The sequence below is a fragment of the Macrotis lagotis genome, chromosome 1 (genome assembly GCF_037893015.1).
Source record: "Macrotis lagotis isolate mMagLag1 chromosome 1, bilby.v1.9.chrom.fasta, whole genome shotgun sequence".
NCBI lineage: Eukaryota > Metazoa > Chordata > Mammalia > Peramelemorphia > Peramelidae > Macrotis > Macrotis lagotis.
The window spans coordinates 114,073,070-114,094,356 of record NC_133658.1 but is presented as its reverse complement, the minus strand read 5'-3'; the positions used below and the strand labels follow the sequence as shown (position 1 = coordinate 114,094,356).

The following is a 21,287-nucleotide window of genomic DNA, read 5'->3' as shown; positions in this document are numbered from 1 at the left end:
TACTAAGTAGCATCTTTTAACAGTCCCACATCATTCTTCCATTGGAAACAATTAAGTATGGAAATTAAATTACTATTTTCATTTGAAGGACTTCACAATGGATTGTGGGATTTGTTATGCTTATCGACTGGAAGGTGCCATTCCAGATCAAGTGTGTGATAATTCTCAGTGTGGACAGCCCTTCCATCAGACCTGCTTATATGAGGTAAACAGGTGTTTAGAGTTCATGTGTAAGGTATATGGATGATATGAGGAACTGATTCTGAGGATGTCCAAAATCTCAAGTCATGGCATCGTCTTCTGATCATTTCTCCCCCTCGTAAACCTTCTATTGCACTTTTCATTATTTGATGCATTTGTTCTTTTACTTGCAAGCCTTGCTTCTCATATTAGACTAATTGCTGACAGGGCAGAAAAGTTAACTTCTTTATTTTGTTCTGGTTTTGTTATAATACTCAAATACTTGATGAGGGAAAAAAAAATCGCAGCCCCATTGGGAAGAACATATAAAGGAATGCTGATCAGTCCCTCCCAGGGTGCCTGGCTTGGCTATTTGGGGAGGTCCCTCCCACCAGGTGCTGAAGAGCTCCTGCCCTCAGAAGCTTCACTCCTACTGGGGGAGTTCAGCAGGTACCCTCAAAAGGAAACGTAAGGAGAGAACGCTAAACTTGGGGGGTATCCAGCGGCTCCACTGAAGGTAAAACCCACACCTGGTCCTGAAGGGCATCTAAGGACTCCAAAGGTGGAGGTGAAGAGGTAGGGCTGTCCAGACATGGGCACAGCCTATAAAAAGGCAGGAGACAGGAGCTGGTGAGTCAGGCTTGGGGAGTGGTGAATGTGCCAAGGACAGGCCTTTTTCTTGAGCCCTTCCCTGAGGTGCTTCTATACTTCCTGCACATGCACAAAAGTGATTTGAAATCTAGATGCTTCCTTCACTTGAGCTAGTGCAAAGTGACAAAGTGTGACCCTCCTTAACTAGTCCCACAAGGACACTATGAAAAATGTGCTCCTGGTGAATTGGCTGTCCAGGTAAATTATTACAACTGAGAATGTTTATGTGCCAAGACAAAACATCTCAATACTTTACAAAGGGGAAGAAAAATTTGATTTTTTTTCTATAGGTTTAGTTCATCTGTATTTGATTATAATCTACAGTGTCTTTCTGTCTTTTTTATGTTCATAGTGGTTGAGAGGTCTGCTGACTAGCAGACAGAGTTTTAATATCATCTTTGGTGAATGCCCATACTGTAGTAAGGTAAATATAAATTTCCTTAACTGTAAACTGAATATAACATTATATATAATTAAAGACTATAAAATTACTTTTAAAATGTTTTCCAAGTTGGGATGGCTAGGTGACACAGTGGATAGAACACCAGCCCTGGAGTCAGAAATTCCTGAGTTCAAATCCGGCCTCAGACACTTAAAAATCACCTAGCTGTGTGGCCTTGGGCAAGCCACTTAACCCCATTGCCTTGCAAAAACCTTAAAAAAAAAAAAAAGGTTTTCCAAGTTTACTTTTTTTTGACATTTTGGTACTTTGAAAAACTAACAATTTTTAAAATAATTTTGTAAGTTTCATCAATAAAACTCAGGCCCAGGTTAATTGTAGAGCTTTAGTCATAGAGTCAAGAACCTAATCTAAGACCTGGCTGAGGTACCAAATAGATGTGAAACTATGCCAGTCATTGATTTTTGTGAACCTCAAATTTCTCCTCTATAAAAATAAGGTACAAAAATGCAACCTACCTTCTCCTATAGTCATCATTGGGAATCAAATGTTTTGTAACCTTAAAAAGCATTCTGCAAATGTGAGTCATTTTAAAAAATAAAACGTTACACCATTTCTATGATTCAGATTTTATTTTTGCAAGTTCTATGTACTTAAAAAATATTCTCTCTCTTCCAAGCCCATTACATTGAAAATATCTGGAAGGAAACCCTAAATGAAGAACTTGAAACATTTCTTCTGGTAAAAAAGATGAAATTAAGAAAATAAGCAGAAGTTTAATAGATATCTTCAGAGAAAATACAAAGAAAGAACTACTAAAATCAAAAGAAAAAATATGGTAAAACTGTAGTAATACACAACTGCCTTGGTTTCTTCACTGAGTGTAAGCTGGGAAATATTAGACCAAAACCCTGTATTCTCATATTTTTCTAAGTCCATGGCCTTGGCATTGAGGTGAGTGGGTACCTCATATGTATAAGAAGATGGACACTGACTGGATGTACCTGGACAAGGAAAATCTTGATATAGGTCATGAAACGAGTTTGAAGAATGCTCATAGCATATTTTACTGGGGAGCTTTTTTACTCCTGATAAAAATTCTTGATGATGCTGACGGTTGTGTCTTCTCATTGTGCTTTCCTATGGAAGAATAAATACATATTTAATTGACACTTATTTTATTACTAAGAAAATGATTATTATTGTACAGGAATTCCTTCATGCATTTTTAAAATTTTTATCCCAAACTTTCTGAATAAAGATATTGACTATAGAGAATTTAGAGGGGAGAGAAACTGTTTTATGGCTTTTTTTTTATATATACTAATTTTTTTTGGGGGGGTTAAGTTTTCCAACATGGGGGATGCTTAACAATTACTTGCAATTCAGAACTTTAATATGTATAGGTATTTTATGGTCATGCATGTCATACTACTAGATTTTTATATTGGAAAGATTTACAATTAGTCATTCATAAAAGTTTCTAAATTTTGATCTTAATTTCTTAAAAATAAAATTTAAAAGAAAAATATCTTTTACTTATATTTTCTAGTTTTGGTTATGATTGAGGTGTTTTTGAGTTGTCATTACCAAAGCTTAACTGTACTAGAATCACCATATACTGATCACTAAACCTGTATTATTTTCTCAATAGATTTTCAAGCCAAAGAACAGTAGTTTAACTTGTAAAAGGTGCTTCATTAAGTTAGATACAATTCTCCAAGAATTGCTACTTCTAACTCTAAAAATATAATTACTATATTATAAAGGTATTGTTCTTTATATCAGAATAGGAATTCATGATCACACTGATAAATTATTAGATTCTTAAAATTTTATCTTTACTCAAAAAGAATTAAAATAAGTGGGGGAAAGTCACTCTGAAGAACTGAAGATCCTAGTTCCTCCCTAAAGTGGAGGAAATAACACTAATTAATTAGGAAGCATAAGATTGTATTTACATTCCAGCATGTTAACTTCATCTTCATTTAAACTAAATTTTGCATGAAGTAAAACCGTATCAGCATAGTAAGGAAACTGCCATTTTGATTCCCTTAATAATTTTCTTTTAAAATACATCCTATTGCTCTTTTGCCTTTACACTTAGTATTTTTCAAAGCAGATAAACTAGTTATGATAATAGCTGCAAGCATTTTTATAGTCCTTACATATGTTATTTCATTTGCCAATAAGGAAAAGTATAATTAAAATGATTTTTTTACACTTAATGTAGGTGTGTGCATCTGTATTTCGTAATATGAAGTATACATTAATTAACTTTACACGCACAATGTGAAACTTATTAGCTGCTATTAAGATGCGTTTAAAACCAGCTTCCTTTTTGACAGTGACCCTAAAAACCAAGATTTCTTTTTTCATTTTAATGCTCTGGCCTACTGATGATTATCATGCAACTTAAAAGTAAAAATCAAACAAGACCTACTCCTTCAGTCTCTTCCAGAGTTTACGTTTAACTAAAGCAATCACTACTGTTACCTTTTCAAGTGTGCAGTACCATTCTTAAAAGGTCAGAGTGAGATATGCCCCAAACAAATTCATTTTAGTGGTAATAATAAAAATAGTAATATTTATACTACTATGCTCCAGGCAACTGGAGTAAACATTTTACAGATATTCTCATTTGTTCCTTACAACAACCCATTTTACAAGAGAAAAATGAGGCTTTTTTTTTTTTAAGTGACTTGCCCAGGGTTGAGTCATACAGTTAGTAAATATCTGAGGCTGGATTTTTCACTCAGGTCTTCCTTACTCCAGGCCCAGTACTCTATCCATTTATTTTTACAGGTATTACTGCACCAATTGTAAATAGCAATAGAAAGAGAAGGTCCAGCATTCTCATAAGTTGACTGGATTCCCTGCCTAAAACTCCAGAGTCAAAATGAATTCTTTAGGCATATTAGAGAGCAATGTCTGAAAGGCCCTAAAGTTATATCACTGATGAACCTGGGATGGTTAGAAAAACTTGTACAAAGTTACTTCGGTGAATACCAATATAATTTTCTTTCATACTTATTAAAGGTAAAAACAGAACAAGCAGTTATTTGGCAAGCCAAAAACCACATTGGGGGAGGAGAGGAGGGACAGAATAGCAATAACTAAAAATCATCTGCATTTTAGGAAGTTATCTTTCCCTGCATATAAAAGCAAAGTCACAACTGAAAGTAAATTGCCACCTACTAAGAAGAGTTTAAGAGAATTCTACTTAGTTTGGTGACTTTTATTATTTCATTATGTGACTAAGCCAATTTGCCTTTTCTTATTGTCCAGAAGGTCTAGTAACAGATGTTGTTATATGCCTGAATTAGTCATTTGCCAAAGGATGACAAGTCAAACACCCACCAAATCTCTAAGTCTTTAAGTCTATAAATACAGCATTGTTGACAAGGGTACAACAGAGTTGCATGTGATTGGCTGGGTCAGCTCAGTGAGATACTGCTTCCAGAGTATAGGCTACATTGGGATGTTTAGTTCTGATAGTTCTTGGAATAATGAAAGAAATCAGCACTTGGAAACAAATATATTCACTCTAATCTTGCTTCTATGATAGCCAGTGTCAGCTACTTTGATTAGATAAGCTGGATTTTTTTTTTGGTCTCCTATTTAACAAAAACCACTCGATTTTGATTCTTGGGCAAAAATAAAATATCTTTATTCCCAAAGGGCATATTCTAATGCAACATCAAGGGAAGACAAACATACCTCTTACCTGAGCTGCTTCACAGTTAATCCATCCAACCAACTTCTCTCTTTGTGCTTGTCTCTGGGTTACATGAGATTCAGCACTTCTCTTATCTTCTGACTTGTTTAGAACTTGGTTGACTTGTTTTGTGATAGGCTTCGGTGAATTAACCTGTTGATATAATGTAACAAAGTACAATGAAAAAATTTGTCACGCACAAGAAAAATTCATTCCAGTCTAGAAGTCCTGAAAATTCTAAGCCTGGTAAATTTCATGGGAGAAAAATTAGAAGGAGAGTATCAAATGGACATCACAAAGGAATACCGTTGCGAAGGAAAACCAGTATCTGGCAAGATCCCATCTATTCCTCATCAATAAGACAAGGCCAGTGAAAATTAATGCTGCTATATGCTCTCTTCAAAAGTCATTACTGAAGATAACTTGCATATTGGAAAAAAGGGCATTTTTACAGAAAACTGTCATATTTTAAAGTTGCACATGAATTCATTATTAACCTTTGCTGAGAGTGAATTCAGTTAAATCTTTGAAATTTAAATTCTTATTAATTAAGAACATCTTAGTTTTCTATCTTTGCAGTGAGCCTACTTAATGTGAAAAGTCTAAAATGAGATGATGACTACTCCATTTCAGATAGGTGATTTGACCTTTTAACAATATAAATAATAGTTTGTGTATTACCTGATCTTAAGTACCTGAGATTATGCTCTACAAGTTGACTAATGCAAGAGTGTTCCTGTTTCACCCAACTGAGAATATTACTGTTGGCTACATTTTGGGGGTGCTTAATACTCAGCATCCTTTTAAGCAGGCATTAAGATGGAGGTGGTACCCCCTGAAATGCATAGTGAGAGTACAAACATTGGTGGGAAGCAGAGCACCAACTTCAGACATCTAACAGCTGAGAGGTCATGAATTAAATACAGGGCAAGAGATGAGAACATCACAAAGGGGAAATAATGGAGTCACCAGTGCCAAAACAGAGAATGAACTACAATGGCTAGACAAGCAAAGCTTCAATTTGTAGTTGCAATTTAGCCTCTTTTGCCAAGTGCTTGGTGTTCGCCCCTTCCTCCCCTTTAAAATATGCTGGCATACTGTGTATAGGTCTAAGCTGTCACAACAACATCTTGGATCTTTTTTTTTTGTTTTAAAGCAGGACCTAGCTTATCACAGGGATGGCATCCCCAAGCCTTTCACTACTTGCACTTTGGAAATGCATTTCTTAATTACTCAGGGACTATTTATCATTGCCACCCTTTCATACAATTAAAAAGACAAGATGTTTCACTACCAAGAAAACAAAGGTGCTAAACAAATACTTTTAATATCACAGCCCAAAACTCAAGGATTTCATTCTTGCTCTCATGTCTGGCTCTCCTTAAAAGACTTAAGTGTGTACTTACATACTCTTGTGGAAAAGCTTAACTTAGAAAAACCAGTGGTCCAGTAATGGGATTTTTGGCACAAACAGTAAAGAAATTATGCTTGATAGAGAGTTCCTTCATAAAATCAGGCATGTGGGAAGGGGAAGAGGAAAGGAATACGAAGGAGGGAATCCCACAAAATTGAAACTGAAATAGTACAAGTTTTTCCCAAAGGCTACAGGCTTAAAGAACAAATTCCTAGTTAAAAATTCCTACATGAAATGACATATATGATCAAGAGAATAAGGTATCTAAAGTGCTTTGTAAACCATTAAAACGTAGAAATGTCAACAACTATCTATGTTCAAATATAATCCAAATGTGGATAATTTTCCATTTCCCAATTAAAATTTTGTTTAAGAGACCAGCTACTGAAAACAGAAGAGGGTTTGACTGAATAAACTATTAAACAGGTCAAAAGGATGAGTTTATAATTTGGGATTTAGAATAAGATTTACTGTTATTTTGTTCATCAAATTAGCCTTGCATTGTCATTTCTAGTGCTTTACCAAGATACTCTTGTCATCCTTTAGATAACAAAGTATATGTTTTAAGAACATCTTAGGGCAGGGGAATGATGCCAGCCCAGTGTATAGGAGATGAGGTTCCTTCCCCCCCTTCCTTTATCTACTCCAGGCTCAGATGGTAGTGGCTTCCTTCAAGTGGTACCTACCAGTTCCAATTACCATCAGTTGTCTCTTGATAAGCTTGAAGGTAGGATGAGGGAGAGGAAGATGGGGGTGGGGTGTAGGAGACTACTCTACTTGAAGTCAACTCTAATTGGTAGGAACTTTTTTTCCCCGTTGGGGATGGAGAAGTACAGAGGGGTATCATCCAAGTGGTGCTAAACAGCCTAAAAACAGAATATGGATAACCTCATTGCAAAGAAACTACCAGAAGAAGGAAGTCATTGATAAACTGAATACAATCCAGAGAAGACTGACCAGAATACTGAAGTATCCTCAGAACATGTGATATGAAGGATGACTGGAGGAACTTTGGACATGTGACATGGAGAAGAAAAGACTGATAGGGAATACAACATGTTTTCAATATCAGAGAGAATAAAATTTCTTGCCTTGCTCCCGGAGGGCAGAACTACAACCAATAGGGGAAGTTATGGAGATCAGATTTCAAATAAATTCAAGGGAAAAGTACCTAATAATTAAAGCTGTTTTAAAGAAAAGATGGCATGGAGCCCCCCCCTCCCGCAGAAATTTTGGAGAAGAGGCTGGATGATCATGCATTTGGGAGATAGTAGGTGAGGTTTGTGGGGACCATTTGGAATAGATATAAAGAGCTGTTACACCTGAGATTGCTGTCATTCTCAACCTGTATGATTTATCCATATCCTTTCACAGAACCTAACTAAAATATGGATAGATACCTTCCTCTAGGTCAAGAGGCTCTTTTTTTTAAATATCGGAACATTTTGAAAACTGGACAATTTCTCAAATTCAATTCAATTTTCTTCCTCAGTTTTTAGAGCTGCTAGTTGATCATCTGTAGGGCCTCTCCAGGATATATGTTAAGTCTAATGAAATGGGCTATCTACTTGCATGGCATATCTGAGCAGTATTCATTATTATCCACTTATATTTTCCCTGTGTGGACTGTAAGACTTATATTGAGGGCTGTGAATCTAATTATAAAGTTACCATTTCTATAATGCTTTAATGTTTAATGCTTGCAACAAGCTTTACAAATACCTTATGCTTTACTGGTAACAGGCAGAAGTTAAGTGATTTGCCCAGGATCACTCAGCTAGTGAGTGTCAGAGGTTGGATTTGAACTCAGTTCTTCCTGGATCTCTCCACCTCCCTGCCTCTGTTAAGAAGGTCACGTAACAGCCCAGGACTTGATGAAATCTGCACAAAGTTACTAACAAATAGGATCACCCCTGTAGCTGAGACCCATCCCCTTTCATTGAGGCACTTGACCAGTCACAGGATGTGAAGATAGTAAATACATTTGCCAAGCACATGCCTCCTTGTTTATGCCTCTCTTGGGAGTGATAATCGGAAGGTTGCCAAACATCTTGCATGACTTTAATATATGCATGGGATATATACTTTGCTGGAGGGCAACCCCAAAGACTGCATTTTATTACAAAATTGAATACTTTTTGATAATCAAAACAAATACTATGAGTTTTTTCATTCTCTCTACCCTTAGATCAGTTGAATATGATGTGCTGGGGAAAAGCAGCAAAGCCTGTCCATCCACTGACCAATTAATTGAGTGGCTTTACTCAAATATGGAGCACTCTTTGGATATTTACAATTGTGTTATTAAATCTGAATAACTGAGAACAGACATCTTCACTTTTCCCTTTCAAGAACTGGATGCATTTTTTTCCCCCTTGTGTTGGGTTGTTTTCTAATAGTTAACTAAAATGTATCATTAAGGAAACAATTAAAAAAACAACACTCACTCCTCCACATATACTTGGAAGAAAATAGTGGGGTTTTTTTTTAATAGCACACTGATCCACAGACCATTTTGTCTTTTTCCCCCTGAAAAATGAGTCATGGGAACCCTTTTTATTTTCTTTACCTCTTCTAGTATATCCAGGTGAGCTATGAGCAAAAAATATTCTAAGAGCCACGAACTTAAGAGTGTCAAATCTATTCAGAGTATAAAACAAAAGTGGTATCATGTAGTGCTAGATTTTTATTACACAAACTCTCCGTCATTGGAAGTCTCTCTTTTAGTTTACATCATTTTACAGACAGAAATTTTAAAATTTATTTTCTGAAATGGTTTGAAAATAGGTCTTTTTGCTTTAGTATATAGAGGTCCTGCCTTGGAACCATAAGATATGAATCAAATTCTCTCTGATATATATATTATATATGGTGCTTTACGGTTTGCAGAGCATTATGCTCATTGAATCATTTAAGTTTATCAGCATTTCAGAGGTGAATGCTACCAGATCATTTTCTTCATTTAGAGATGTGGAAATGTTTCAGAATGATAAAGTGATATATCCACTGTTACACTGCCCATGTCTAAGGCAGAATTTGAACCTAGGTCTTCCTGACTCCAAGCCTGGGACTTTATCCATGAGACCACGTGACTTCCTCCCAGGTGGCATGGCACATTTTTCTCAATGTCATTCTAAGCCCTTCAGGGCTGCATCAGGGGAGAGAGTTTGCACTCAATAAATATTCAAGAGAAATGAAAATAAAAACATTTAATATGTTAAAAAGAATGCTCGGGGTGATGCACTGGATAGAGCACCAGTCCTGGAGTCAGGAGGATCTGAGCTCAAATCTGGCCTCAGATACTCAATAATTACCTATAATTGACCTTGGGCAAGCCACTTAACCCCATTGCTTTGCAAAAAACCCCAAAAAACTAAAAAAAAAAAAGAATGCTTAGATGCTTGAAGAAAATGCTACTCATTTTTGCCTATTATATATTAACTTACTTTTAACCTAAATTACTTATCTGAGAGTGTGTATGTGTGTGTGTGTGTGTGTGTGTGTGTGTGTGTGTGTGTATTTTATGCCACAAATCTTTGATATAAAATGTTAAGAAAAACCCTTAAGAAACAAATATTCATTAATAAAAAATACTTAGTCAACTACTTGGTGTTATATATATATATGCATACTAATATATACACATATATACATATACACATACATATATATATAATATATATATCTGATAGATACTTCAAAAAACTAAACTTGGGCTAACATGACAATAAATTTTGTTTTTTTTATATGTATATATTTAAGACATTACTTAATTTTCAGAGATTTTCATGAGTCAGTGCTTTGTTTTGGCCTCCCCTAATTACTCAATACTCTAAGCTAAAAGAACAGAGGTGAAATATTATTTCAGGTTGAGGCACTTAACAATAAAGAATTTTATACTCTATTCTTTTCCTATAAAAGTGGTTTCATAAAATATAAAAAAACCCTTTGTACTTTCTTGATAAAAATAAAGATTATGGTGGTATAATCTAATTTTTTATCTCAAAGGAAGATACAGATATCACTTTTTATATTAGCTTCTTTTATATTTCAATTAAGTTTACTAAGCTGAAAAACTACAAAAATGAGAAAAAGCTGTTAAAATTAGTGCAGATTAAGTGGTGACCATGATTGCAAAGGAAATGTATGTCCATGAAATGGCTTTTCTGTTTTGTTGCAAAAGTGATAAAAACACGAAAGTCAATAAAACTGTTAAAATAAGTCTCAGTAATTACCAAGATCAAAATCCAGTGGCTTTTTATTAAACATGAACTTTTGTTCTGCCTTCGACAATACGTAAATAGTGCTGACAATTGGTTTGTGAGCCACTTGCTACAATAAAACGTAATTGTATCATGAGAGAAAGGTGACAATCAGGAGATCATGAAAAAATTACATATTCTCACTGGTAGTTAATTAGCCATGCAAAACCTCCTCAAACAGATATTCTCTTCTATTAGGAATGATTACTATGCAGGCCTACAGATGTCAATACCACAGTCATTCAGATACTTCTTTCCCTCCTAATTGAAGGTTGTAAAGCTCCGGTGCCAAGGTTTTGCTTCCAAAGAGCTAATTTATGACTAGAAGGATATTTTATGTCTTCAGTTGCAGCAGCTACAAAACTCGGCAAATCAGAACCATCTGTGCACTGATACTCGACTCGCCATTCATCTCGCAGCCTATCAGTCACATTAGTTTGCATCCTGCATTCTTGGCTCATATACACTTGTGATGATCCAAAGTTCACAAGAAATATTAAAAATGAATGGCACCCTGACCCTGCCTTATTGCACATGCATCAGAGAAGAAACAGGTCTTTTGCATAAGAGTAGTTTCATTGAAGGAGCAGGTCTAATAGTTTGCTGCAGGTTCAGGAATCTTACTAATGGCATCAATCTTAGTCACTTTTTATTTTTTATTTTTCAAACCTGCTTAACCAAGCTTTCAAGACTAAAAAAAAAATAAGAGGAGACAGAGGGTAGGAGGTAGAATTATAAAAATAATGTCTGTTTTGTTTTTAATATGTCATTCTAGAAAAATCATCACACAACACTGCATACAAATAATCTAGTTGAATCCAAGAATATCATCACCTCAAAACTGGCCAAATTGTTGGAGGAAAACGGAGACAAGAACTAGTTTAAAGAACATGAATACTTAGATCAATAAAGGCAACTTAGGTTTTAATTTTATCATAGTGGGGCAGGTTTTTTCCTTCAAGTTAGAAATAATCCATAGGCCCTCCTTTGACTCGAGAAACTGGGTTTATCAAAACTACTTGTGGAAGTATTCTTCCTTAAAGAACTAACATCCTAGAATTTAGTCCAAATGAAGGGAAACAGGAATTAAATAAACCTAAATGACCAAGGAATTTTGGGGTCAGGCACATTTTGAGACAATTCAGCTTCCAATGGCACAAACGTTTCATAAAAATGTATCACCAACCTCCCAAGGATCACATTACTTACTTTTTGATCTCGGGTGGAAGCCCTTAAGTTCCTGGTATATTCAGCAGTAGAAAATTCCAGTAGCCCTTTGTGGAGTGTTCCACTTGATTCCAATCCATCCAACAGGATTTTCTTTAGCATTTCATACTTGGGCTTTTCATCGTATGCTAAACCATTGGCACATGCCAAAAACTGGGCAATTTCACCTGAAAAAGCATTTTTTAAAAGTGTCATTTCTTTCTATGAAAAATGTTCTTTCCTTTATAGCTTCAAATTCTTTTCACCAATCAGAAAATCCAAATGCCCAAAGACGAATGTTTTCCAGGGTCTCAAAAGTACTAAAATAAAGGGATCTATATATTAATGGAATGGGATATAGCAGAGATTTAAAGTAAAAATGACCTACTTTTTTAAGTTGCTTATGTATTATTCTCACAGAAAAAAGGAAATAACAACCTGGATTTGATGACTCATTTTTAAAAATATAAATATTGTAAATTGGCAATAAAGTCAATACTTTAGTAGTTAAGAAAAAAGTTAGTTTTAAAAAATATAATTCTTGTCTATTCAAGGATATTTGGCAGTAGACTGGCAGTATTTCTAGGGGAAAAGAATCTCAGCAGGTGTTAACTGAGGTTCCTACTTAGTGGCTCCAAGAGTACATTAAGGAATGGCCTTGTGTTCCAGGTTCTCATCCAGGTTTGACACCCTGAAGCTCTGTACACCTGAGGAGACCTGTCCATTCACCATATCATCTTCCTGACTAATGGAGCTGAAGCAAGGGAGGAGTTTCTCCCTTTTGTTTCTCAGCTGTGCACTCTTGCATGCATTGGTTCTGTATTGGGAAGTATCATAAAAAATGCAGAGGCAGATGTGAGGTGCCCTGAAAGTCAGCTGGTACCCATGAAATGAGGTGCAACCACAGCTGTGATTCAAGTGGACACACTATTTTTCATTCTTGTTTCAAAGGGTCAGAGTCTGAAATTTAGGGCATAAGATGCTTTAAGGAAATGCCTGGCACAGGAGCTTTTAAAAACTGGCATGAAAATAATTGATTGTGTGGTCCATTTTCAGTGGATCTCAGAAATGCATGGTTTTGTTTTTGTTTCATTTAATGATTATTTACACAACCATATGTACAAGGTGTCTCTTCATTTCCTACTTAGATATTTGCATTTTGTGCAAGAGGATTTGGGGAAGCTTCAGAGGTTGCAGCAAGGGGTTTCCTACCATCCTGCACATCTCCCACCATGCAGACAGAGGTGCTAGTAGTAGTGTGGGCATGACAGGATCCTTGGCACTCTCCCTTGATCCCTACCAGCAGAAATGGCAGCAGGGAGCTCCTGCATGCCAATTCCCCCATTACCCCTTATAACACACAGCTCAGGTTACTCCCTGGGAGCCTGTGGCTTAAATTAGTGTCTTTGCTCCCAATGCAATTGCATCAAGAACTGTATGACTACAGACTTCACCACCCTGGCCACCAGGGCAACAGCTAGCTGCTGGCAAACAGTGCCAAAATGCATCATCCACTGGCCTTGGCACTTGAAAAATCAACATATTTCACATACTCCTCCCCAACTCTCTCACCCACTGGTCCAATTTTTCAGTGATGTGGCAACAGGGCAAAAGGTTTTCATTTTTGTTTTTTTTTTCCCCCACTGAACAGTGTACTAGGTATGATGTTATCTGTCAACTCAAACTATATCAACATTCTGAGCTATTTTAACATCAGAGAGACAATCAAATAGCATTTGTTTAGAGATTAAAACTGTTCCTGCCTTCAAGGATCATGCATTCTAATGAAATGACAGAGTATTGTGGCCCAATGTCCCTGGTTTATTTGAGTAGGTAAGGAATTATGGTGGTCTGGGGATGTTTTATGGGATAAATTCTTCTGCTTGCTTGTGAGTCATTCCTCAGCAATGACCTTCCTTCTTCCTTTACTACTATCACTACCTGTTATTTCCAACTAGGATTTCTCTCTTTCCCCGCTCCACTAGAGAATTATATTTGATTCTTGCATAGAACCTTTATGAGGTTTTCTGAGGATTTTTACTGTTAGGAAAAAGAGCTAATGCTCAACTCCTTTTCCCCCCTTAGGAAAAAGAGCTAATGCTCAACTCCTTTTCCCCCCTTCCACTTAGACCCTGCAAGAAAAACAGTCAAACATAAGAGAGGAAGGTCTCTTTTTCTATAAGAATTGAAAATATTCCTATTTCTTAAGGGGGGGGGAGTCAGTTGATCCTAGACATTCCATTTAAAAAACAAATTCTGGGATAAAGAACTGCCAGCTGGATGTCCACACCTAGATGTACTTTGTAGACAACTCAAACTCAACATGTCAAAACAGACATTACTGTATTTTCCTCAAACTCATCCCTTTTCTTGACTACATCACCCATTTGCCAAAGACTGCAGTCTCAGACTCACCCTTGACTTTTTTCTCTCCATTATTCCCATCTCCAATCAGATGCCACATGTCCTGTATCTGTCTCCTCCACTCAGTCTCTGTTCTCCCTCTTATGAAGTTCAAGATTCTCATTACATCTCACCTGGACTATTTTTAACGGTCTCCTAACTGGTCTCTTATGCTAATCATGTCCCACTCCAATTCATCCTCCATATAAATGTGGAACTGAGCTTCCTAAAACACACCTCACCTTGTGAGCCAAATATCAACACCATCTTATTGCTTCTAGGATGAAATACAAACCCTCAGGTGTTTGAAACCCACCACTTCACAATAAGGCTCCACTGACCTTTCCAGTTTTATTTCCATTACTCCTTCTCATTCACTTTCTTTTCTAATCAAACTGTTCCCCATAAATGACATTTCATTTCCTGTCAAAGGGCCTTCTCCAAGTAGTCCTATATGCATGGAATGGCCTTCGTCCTCGCCCTGCTCTTCCTCATTTAATTCTAAGCACAATTCAGATTGGCACTCTTACATGAAGCTTTAACCCCCTCCCCCCAGTTATTAGTAATGTCTCCCTATTTAAATTTGTTATATTCCCTTGGTTTTTGACAGGGGATTTTTTTTTGTGGGTGGAGGGAAATGGGGTTTTGTATCCCCTCTATTGCAGGTATTAGTTGTAAATGTTGACTTGAATAAGGACAGGATATCTGGAATGGAAATGAAAAGATGGGACAGGACTGGGAGGATAACAAGACCAATGTCTGGGTACCTCGGTGGGGGGGGGAATGTAAAGAAATGTTTGCTTTTCTCTTCTTCCATATGCTTTCTTCTCATCACCTCTGATCCAGCCATGGGCAGACTTTAACCACAACCTATCCTAAAGTCAAAACAAACAAACAAACAAACAAAACACATTGGTTTGGGGGCAATCTTCGGAAGCAGCAGCAAGGAGAGCAGGAGGATTACTATTATCACCAGATGTCTTCTTGTCCAACCTGGAATAACCATAATACGCCTCTCCTGAGCCTAAGTCTTGGACAGCCCCTGTCACAACCCAGAAACTGCTGATAGAATGTGATAAAGCAGGAGTTATGTACACCCAGCAATGCCTTTTGAACATATCCTCATCCTTACTGGACCAATACAATACCCTTAATTTTTTTCTTGGAGCATTAAAAATTAATTACTGATATTCCCTCATCACGATCAATTGCTTTCCAATCAGTACTCTCTTTTTCCCCTTCCCCTCCATACTAAGCACCCCCTCTTCTCCACCTCCTTTCCTGGTGGTGGCCTTCTAAAATGCCTTCTATGTACACAGTATAGATCCTTTACGTATGGAATGGTTTGCATATCCTCTCCCCTATTTAAATGTAAGCATTGCCTTTGAGGGCAAGAACTGTGTATCTGCCTTTGCTGGCTGAGAACTTTCAGCCACAGTGTCTAGCAAATGGTAAACCCATAATGAATGTTGTTGACGGGTTTGCTAACAACAATCAGGTCCTTTGTGGCAAGAAGGGAAGAAGAAAGGAAAATTCCAAGAGGTGGTTTCTGAGAAGAAGAACTCTTGGGACCACCCCACTGGGCAGCTGTTCCTATGGGATGGAAAGATTCTTCCAGGGTCTTGGGTTTTAGAAAGGGAAACATTAAAAAGTTAGATGAGAGAAAATAGCCACCTAACTCCCAAAGAATGAGTGACTACTGACAATCTGAAGGTTACGCCATTCTGATGTGAAACATTTTAAAGAAAGTTTTACATCCCAGAAGAGGTTATTTAGTTTTAGAATAAAATAGAGGGAATATTAATAGAGGATGATCTTTCCTTGACACTTAAGAATTCTGTTTGAATATCATTGTCTATTATTTTAAGAAGTCTCACTTTTTTAAACATTGTTTCTTTCAAGTGGAAGTACTATAACAGAACCTACCTGCTCAAGTTATCAAAAGGCTCAAATGAGCTAATGAATATAAAATGCTTTGCAAATTTTAAAATGCAATAAAAATAAAAACTATTAACATGACTGTTGTACATTTTAATATATTTTAAACTCAAACCCTAAGCTTCCATTTTTATGCCATTAGCAGCCAGTGTCCTTCACATAAACTATTCCCCAATTTAAGATTAAAGTGTCTATTTTGCTTTTTGATTCTGATCTATGATTTTATTGGTAGGCAGAACTTTGAATGAGGAAACTCGCTCTGCCAATGTAAATCTATCACAGTTCTGTACTAGAGAGTTGCATGAGGAGCTTATAAGGGATTTTTTGCACAGTCACTCTTTGTTGGAGGAGGGATTTGAACCCAAGTCTTCTTAACTTCGAGATCAGATACCTATCTGCTACACATGCTCCTTTCTCTCCGTCATGGTAAAGTTACTTAGTTTTGACAGTAGAAATGGAATATTTAATCAATAAATAAGATAATTGTTGGGACCCAAGAAAGACATTATTTAAGTTTCCCTTTAGGAGTCCTGTTGTGGTTCAAAATGATTTCTAATAGTTCCTATAATATTAAGAGCATCAGTCTTCACCAACATGGAAGCATTCTTTTTGCTTAATTGCAAAAAAATCTTTGTATGGTACAATGTGGCTGGCCATTAAAATAAAACAAAACTGCATTTGAAATTTAGGGGTATATCACTTTAATTCAAATCTTTATTACTTTTTATGGGCAAGACCTTCTTATGCTAGATACTGGACTACAAAGATGAAATTAGGACAAAATCTCTGCTCTTAATGGACCTTAAATGCCATGTAAGAAATGAATACATAAATGTTGTCATCCTGGCTTTTTTTCATGATATTTTAACCTAAGAATAATTTTTAATTTATTTTTTTAAAATCAGCCTTTCACTTCTAGCTCTCTCCACGAAAAAAAAAAATGAAAATTGTTGTTGTAATGTGCCAAGGACTCAGTGATTTAAAATGAACTCATGCATACACATCCTATTTGAGACATCTTCCCCCAATTAGAATATAAATTCTTTGAGGACAGGAACTGTCTTTCTATGTATCCCTATTCTTTCAGTGTTTAAACATTCAGTGAAAACAATAAATACTTGTTAAATGACTGACTAGCAGAGGTTGTTGAAGTTTAGGAGTTGATGAAGTTAAGTTCCCTCACTAAAACAGCTTGTTCAAAATGGTGGAGACATTTGGTGTCACCTTTATCTCGTAGGGACTCATTAGGCAGTTTGGGTGGTGAAATGGATGAGTGCTGGCCTTGGAATCAGGAATCCTGGATACTTATTTATTGACCCTGGGCAAATCAAATGAACTTTTCTCAATCTCAGTTTCCTCATTTGTAAAATGAGAATAATAAGAGCACATACCACACAGGGTTTTCATGAAGAACAAATGAGATGCATTAAGTCATTTCAATTGGATCCAACTCTTCATGACCCTAGTTGGGGTTTTCCAAGCAAAGATACTGGAGTGGTTGCCATTTTCTTCTCAAGTTCATTTTATAGATGCAAAAACTGAGGCAAACAGGGCAGTGACTTGCCCAGGACCACACAGCTAACTAGTGTTTGAAATCAAATTTGAACTTGGGGAAAATGAATCTTCTTGACTCCAGGCCCCAACAACTATATTTACTGTGCATTAGTATTTCTCAAATGAAATAACACTGCAAATAAATCATTTTACAAACCTCCTCCAGCTCATTTTACAAAGAACTAAGGCCAAATAGGGTTAAATGACTTGACCTGGATCATACAGTATGTGTCTGACACATACTGGATCTGAACTCAAGAAGAAAAGTCTTCCTGATTTTAAGACCAATGATCTATCACAATATCATGAAGCTGCCCTTAAAATATTACGTAAATGCTAGCTATTCTAGGATTTAGAGATTTCAACCTCAAAGAGATCTTAGACTGGCCATGTAGTCCCAACCCTTTTGTTGGACTTTATGAAGCACTGATGGTTAAATTAGTTAAGTGACTTGCACTATCATATAGGAAGAAAAGAACAGTAGAATTATCTCAATCCAAAAGGCATGCTGTGTGTGCATACATACATGTGAGCATATGTGTGTGTATGTAAATGATGAGATAGATCAACAGTGGTTAACTGAACTTTTCAACTCTTGGATACAAGTCATGGTGGGCTAAAAGTTTCTGCTACCTGTTCACTTATTTGCTGTATTTTGTCTTTCATTAAGCACCACTGTCACTATTACTTAATAGCAAGCAGGCATCTTTTGCTGGAATAGTAGTTTCTGTGACTTTTTCTTCTGGTGTCCATCAAAATATTTTTTTTATATTACACATGAGTAACGAAAAATAAGTGTGCCAACATGTGCACCTGAAATGAGGTCTACCTGGTTGTTATGCCCCTTGCAGAGTCTCAAAATATTAGCCCCAAAAGAATAACTAATTAGAAGAGTAATTCTACTACTAGAAATCTGCTTATTTTCTCCTCTAGACTCAGTCTTTAGTCATAAATTATCAAAATCTTTATTTTATTCAGCCCAGATAGCCACCTGTCCATGATGAATTTTCTTTTTCTTTTTGGGGGTGTGTAAGGATGGTAGAGTGGAGGGGGGAGAGGATAGTGAGATAGGGGAGATGGGCAAAGGCGGTGAGCCATAAAATGTACAATAGAGGCAATAATTAGACTTACGGCAGCTGTTTCCAGAAGGTATTTCCACTTCATCACTGAATTGGGGAGCTCATCCAGAAGACCTAAAACAGAGCACAAGACACATTTAATTTGTTTTATAGCAGGTGATTCATTTGAAAAATTAACCAACAATAAAATTCAGCTTTTGTGGGGAAAGGAATCTCCAAGATAGCTAACTATTGGCACCTTTACCCTGATCATATTCCCCTGGGGGGTGAGGGGGGAAGGAAAGGTCAAAATTCCTCCTGACCAGCCCTAATTTTTTTTTTTAGGTTTTTGCAAGGCAAATGGGGTTAAGTGGTAAGTGGCTTGCCCAAGGCCACACAGCTAGGTAATTATTTGTCTGAGACCGAATTTGAACCCAGGTACTCCTGACTCCAAGGCTGGTGCTTTATCCACTACGCCACCTAGCTGCCCTTTTTTTTTTTTTTTTTTTTAAGGTTCAGCCCTAATTTTTAACTAGAGTTTGGACACTGTAGAATGAAAAGCAGAAAGCTCTGATTATAAAAAGTCCATCTGAATGGAATGTTTAAGTTAACTTTGGGGATGAAATCTGTCAAAATTATTCTCCATAGAAACATTTTTAAGGGAAAACTGAATTAAATTTCAGTGTTTTGCCCTTTTAAAATAATAATGATAGTTCATTTATATGATACTTCAAGATTTGCAAAATTTCTTATGTACTACTAGTATTTCAATTGATCTAAAACATAAAAAATGGGGGGATTACAAATTTTAGGATATTTGAAATTATTTTTTAAACCTTTTTACTTTAAGCAGTTCCATTTGAAAATTTCAAATCACACTGATACTTTGTCTTCTTAATAAGAAATGGCTTTTTGACTAAGCTATATTAAGCAGATTGCAAAGGTCAAAAACAATGATACTTTCTTCCCCCTCTGGGTTTTCATCTGTATCTTGGGCATTAGGCTGGACATAAACAGCTTCTTCTATTTCACTCAGCTGGTGCACTACAAATACTGAAAATGCAACTTAACATTCTTGTGGTACGCACTTCACGGCAAAAACCCAGACATATGCAAAACCACGACAACAAACCATCGTGTGCTCATTTCAATTTGTAATGTCACCGTGGCCTAGGAAAATAAGCGGCATAAAGGAAGAGTTTACAAACACACCCAAATGAGGATATTCAGCGTGTATAGCTCCCCACAGTAAACATAACTGGGACAGATTGTGTATAGATGTGTGTGTATACACATATTCTATATATGCAAGGCTTCTATTGTCATGCAGAATAACAGAAAATACGACAAATTAGTCAAGATCCAAGATGTGGTGGTTGGGGCAGTAAGAACCTATGCTGGTTCACATTGATGAGGTTAACACCAGACTACAGAGAGACTAATGGGGAAAAAAAAAGTTAACAGTATTTGGTAGTATTTTATTAAAATAAACTATATCTATTAATTCTAATTATTCTAACAATATTCTATGTCCCTGAGAGCATATTTTCTCACTCAGCAATATGGGGTGCAATACTTGCATTCTTGATTCTGGCTGGATGAGAGAAATGCAGTGAAACATCTGTCTTTCAGAGGACTTATGTGGCTCATGTTCTGAAGGCTGCCAGGTGTCCAAGGGTTAATTTGGACACATGGATCACTGAAGAGCATGGATGATTGAATGGAACATTGAAATTGTGGCTATATGTTGGTTTGGGGGTGGGGGGGAACAAAAAGGCCATGGAAATCCAACTTCCAAAGGAGAAATATTAAAGATAACATATGTCAACATTTACAAATGAGAGTCTGTATTATCCAGAGTCTGCAGGCTAACCTTTCTCTCGGCAGAGAGCTGATGCCACACAATTTGCAGATTGATTTCTGTGGATCAGTTATCCCCATTGTGCACTTCTGTTGTGACTTGCCCTACTTAAAAACTGTGCTGCCTTTTCCAATTGTGATATTACATCCATGGACAACTACTGCCAAGCATATCTTGGTATATAATAAAAAAAAAAACTGGTTACTTTGTCCTATGGATAACTGATTTTTTCAAATCTGATCAACAAAATTATACAATGTAACTTCAAGAGTATTTTGCTACCCCCAAAGGGAGGATCTAGAGAAATGGGGACAAATCCAGTAACAGAATTATTCGGAATTTGATTGACAAATCCTCATATTAATGAATGAACAAAGCCTCAACTATTTTTCTAGTTACTCTGGAGAAAATGGAAAAGCAGGAATGTGCTGGGTTCTTATTCTGACTTAATTCTCAGAATATTCTAATACAGATTCTGGTTGATAAAAAGTTGAATTTGAAATTCTAATCAAGCATATGTGGCTATATAAGATCATCTGTCTCTTATGGTATAACTTTATACAATAGGTTTTTCTATATAAGAAAATACATTGCTTTCTACGTCATAAGAACATGACAGACATTCTCCGTTGAAAAACAGTA

General features: G+C 36.4%; 2 protein-coding genes across 4 annotated transcripts in view; one reads left to right on the top strand and one right to left on the bottom strand.

The window, feature by feature from the left end:
- Positions 1-9,944, top strand: part of FANCL (FA complementation group L) — a 102,227-nt gene extending 92,283 nt beyond the window's left edge. For 2 of the 3 annotated variants that reach the window (XM_074206617.1, XM_074206600.1), the window contains 3 exons: positions 89-205; positions 1,184-1,255; positions 1,911-8,540. In XM_074206617.1, coding sequence (XP_074062718.1) covers positions 89-205; positions 1,184-1,255; positions 1,911-1,946 — 225 coding nt within the window. In that variant the 3' untranslated portion in view covers positions 1,947-8,540. The other variant, XM_074206608.1, reaches the window with a different exon arrangement.
- VRK2 (VRK serine/threonine kinase 2) overlaps positions 1,742-21,287 on the bottom strand; it is a 101,681-nt gene continuing 82,135 nt past the window's right edge. Inside the window, exons 12-13 of the mRNA XM_074206630.1 lie at positions 4,959-5,102; positions 1,742-2,371 (exon numbers count right to left, since the gene is read on the bottom strand). Coding sequence (XP_074062731.1) covers positions 2,021-2,371; positions 4,959-5,102 — 495 coding nt within the window. The 3' untranslated portion in view covers positions 1,742-2,020. The remainder of the gene's footprint in view (positions 2,372-4,958; positions 5,103-21,287) is intronic.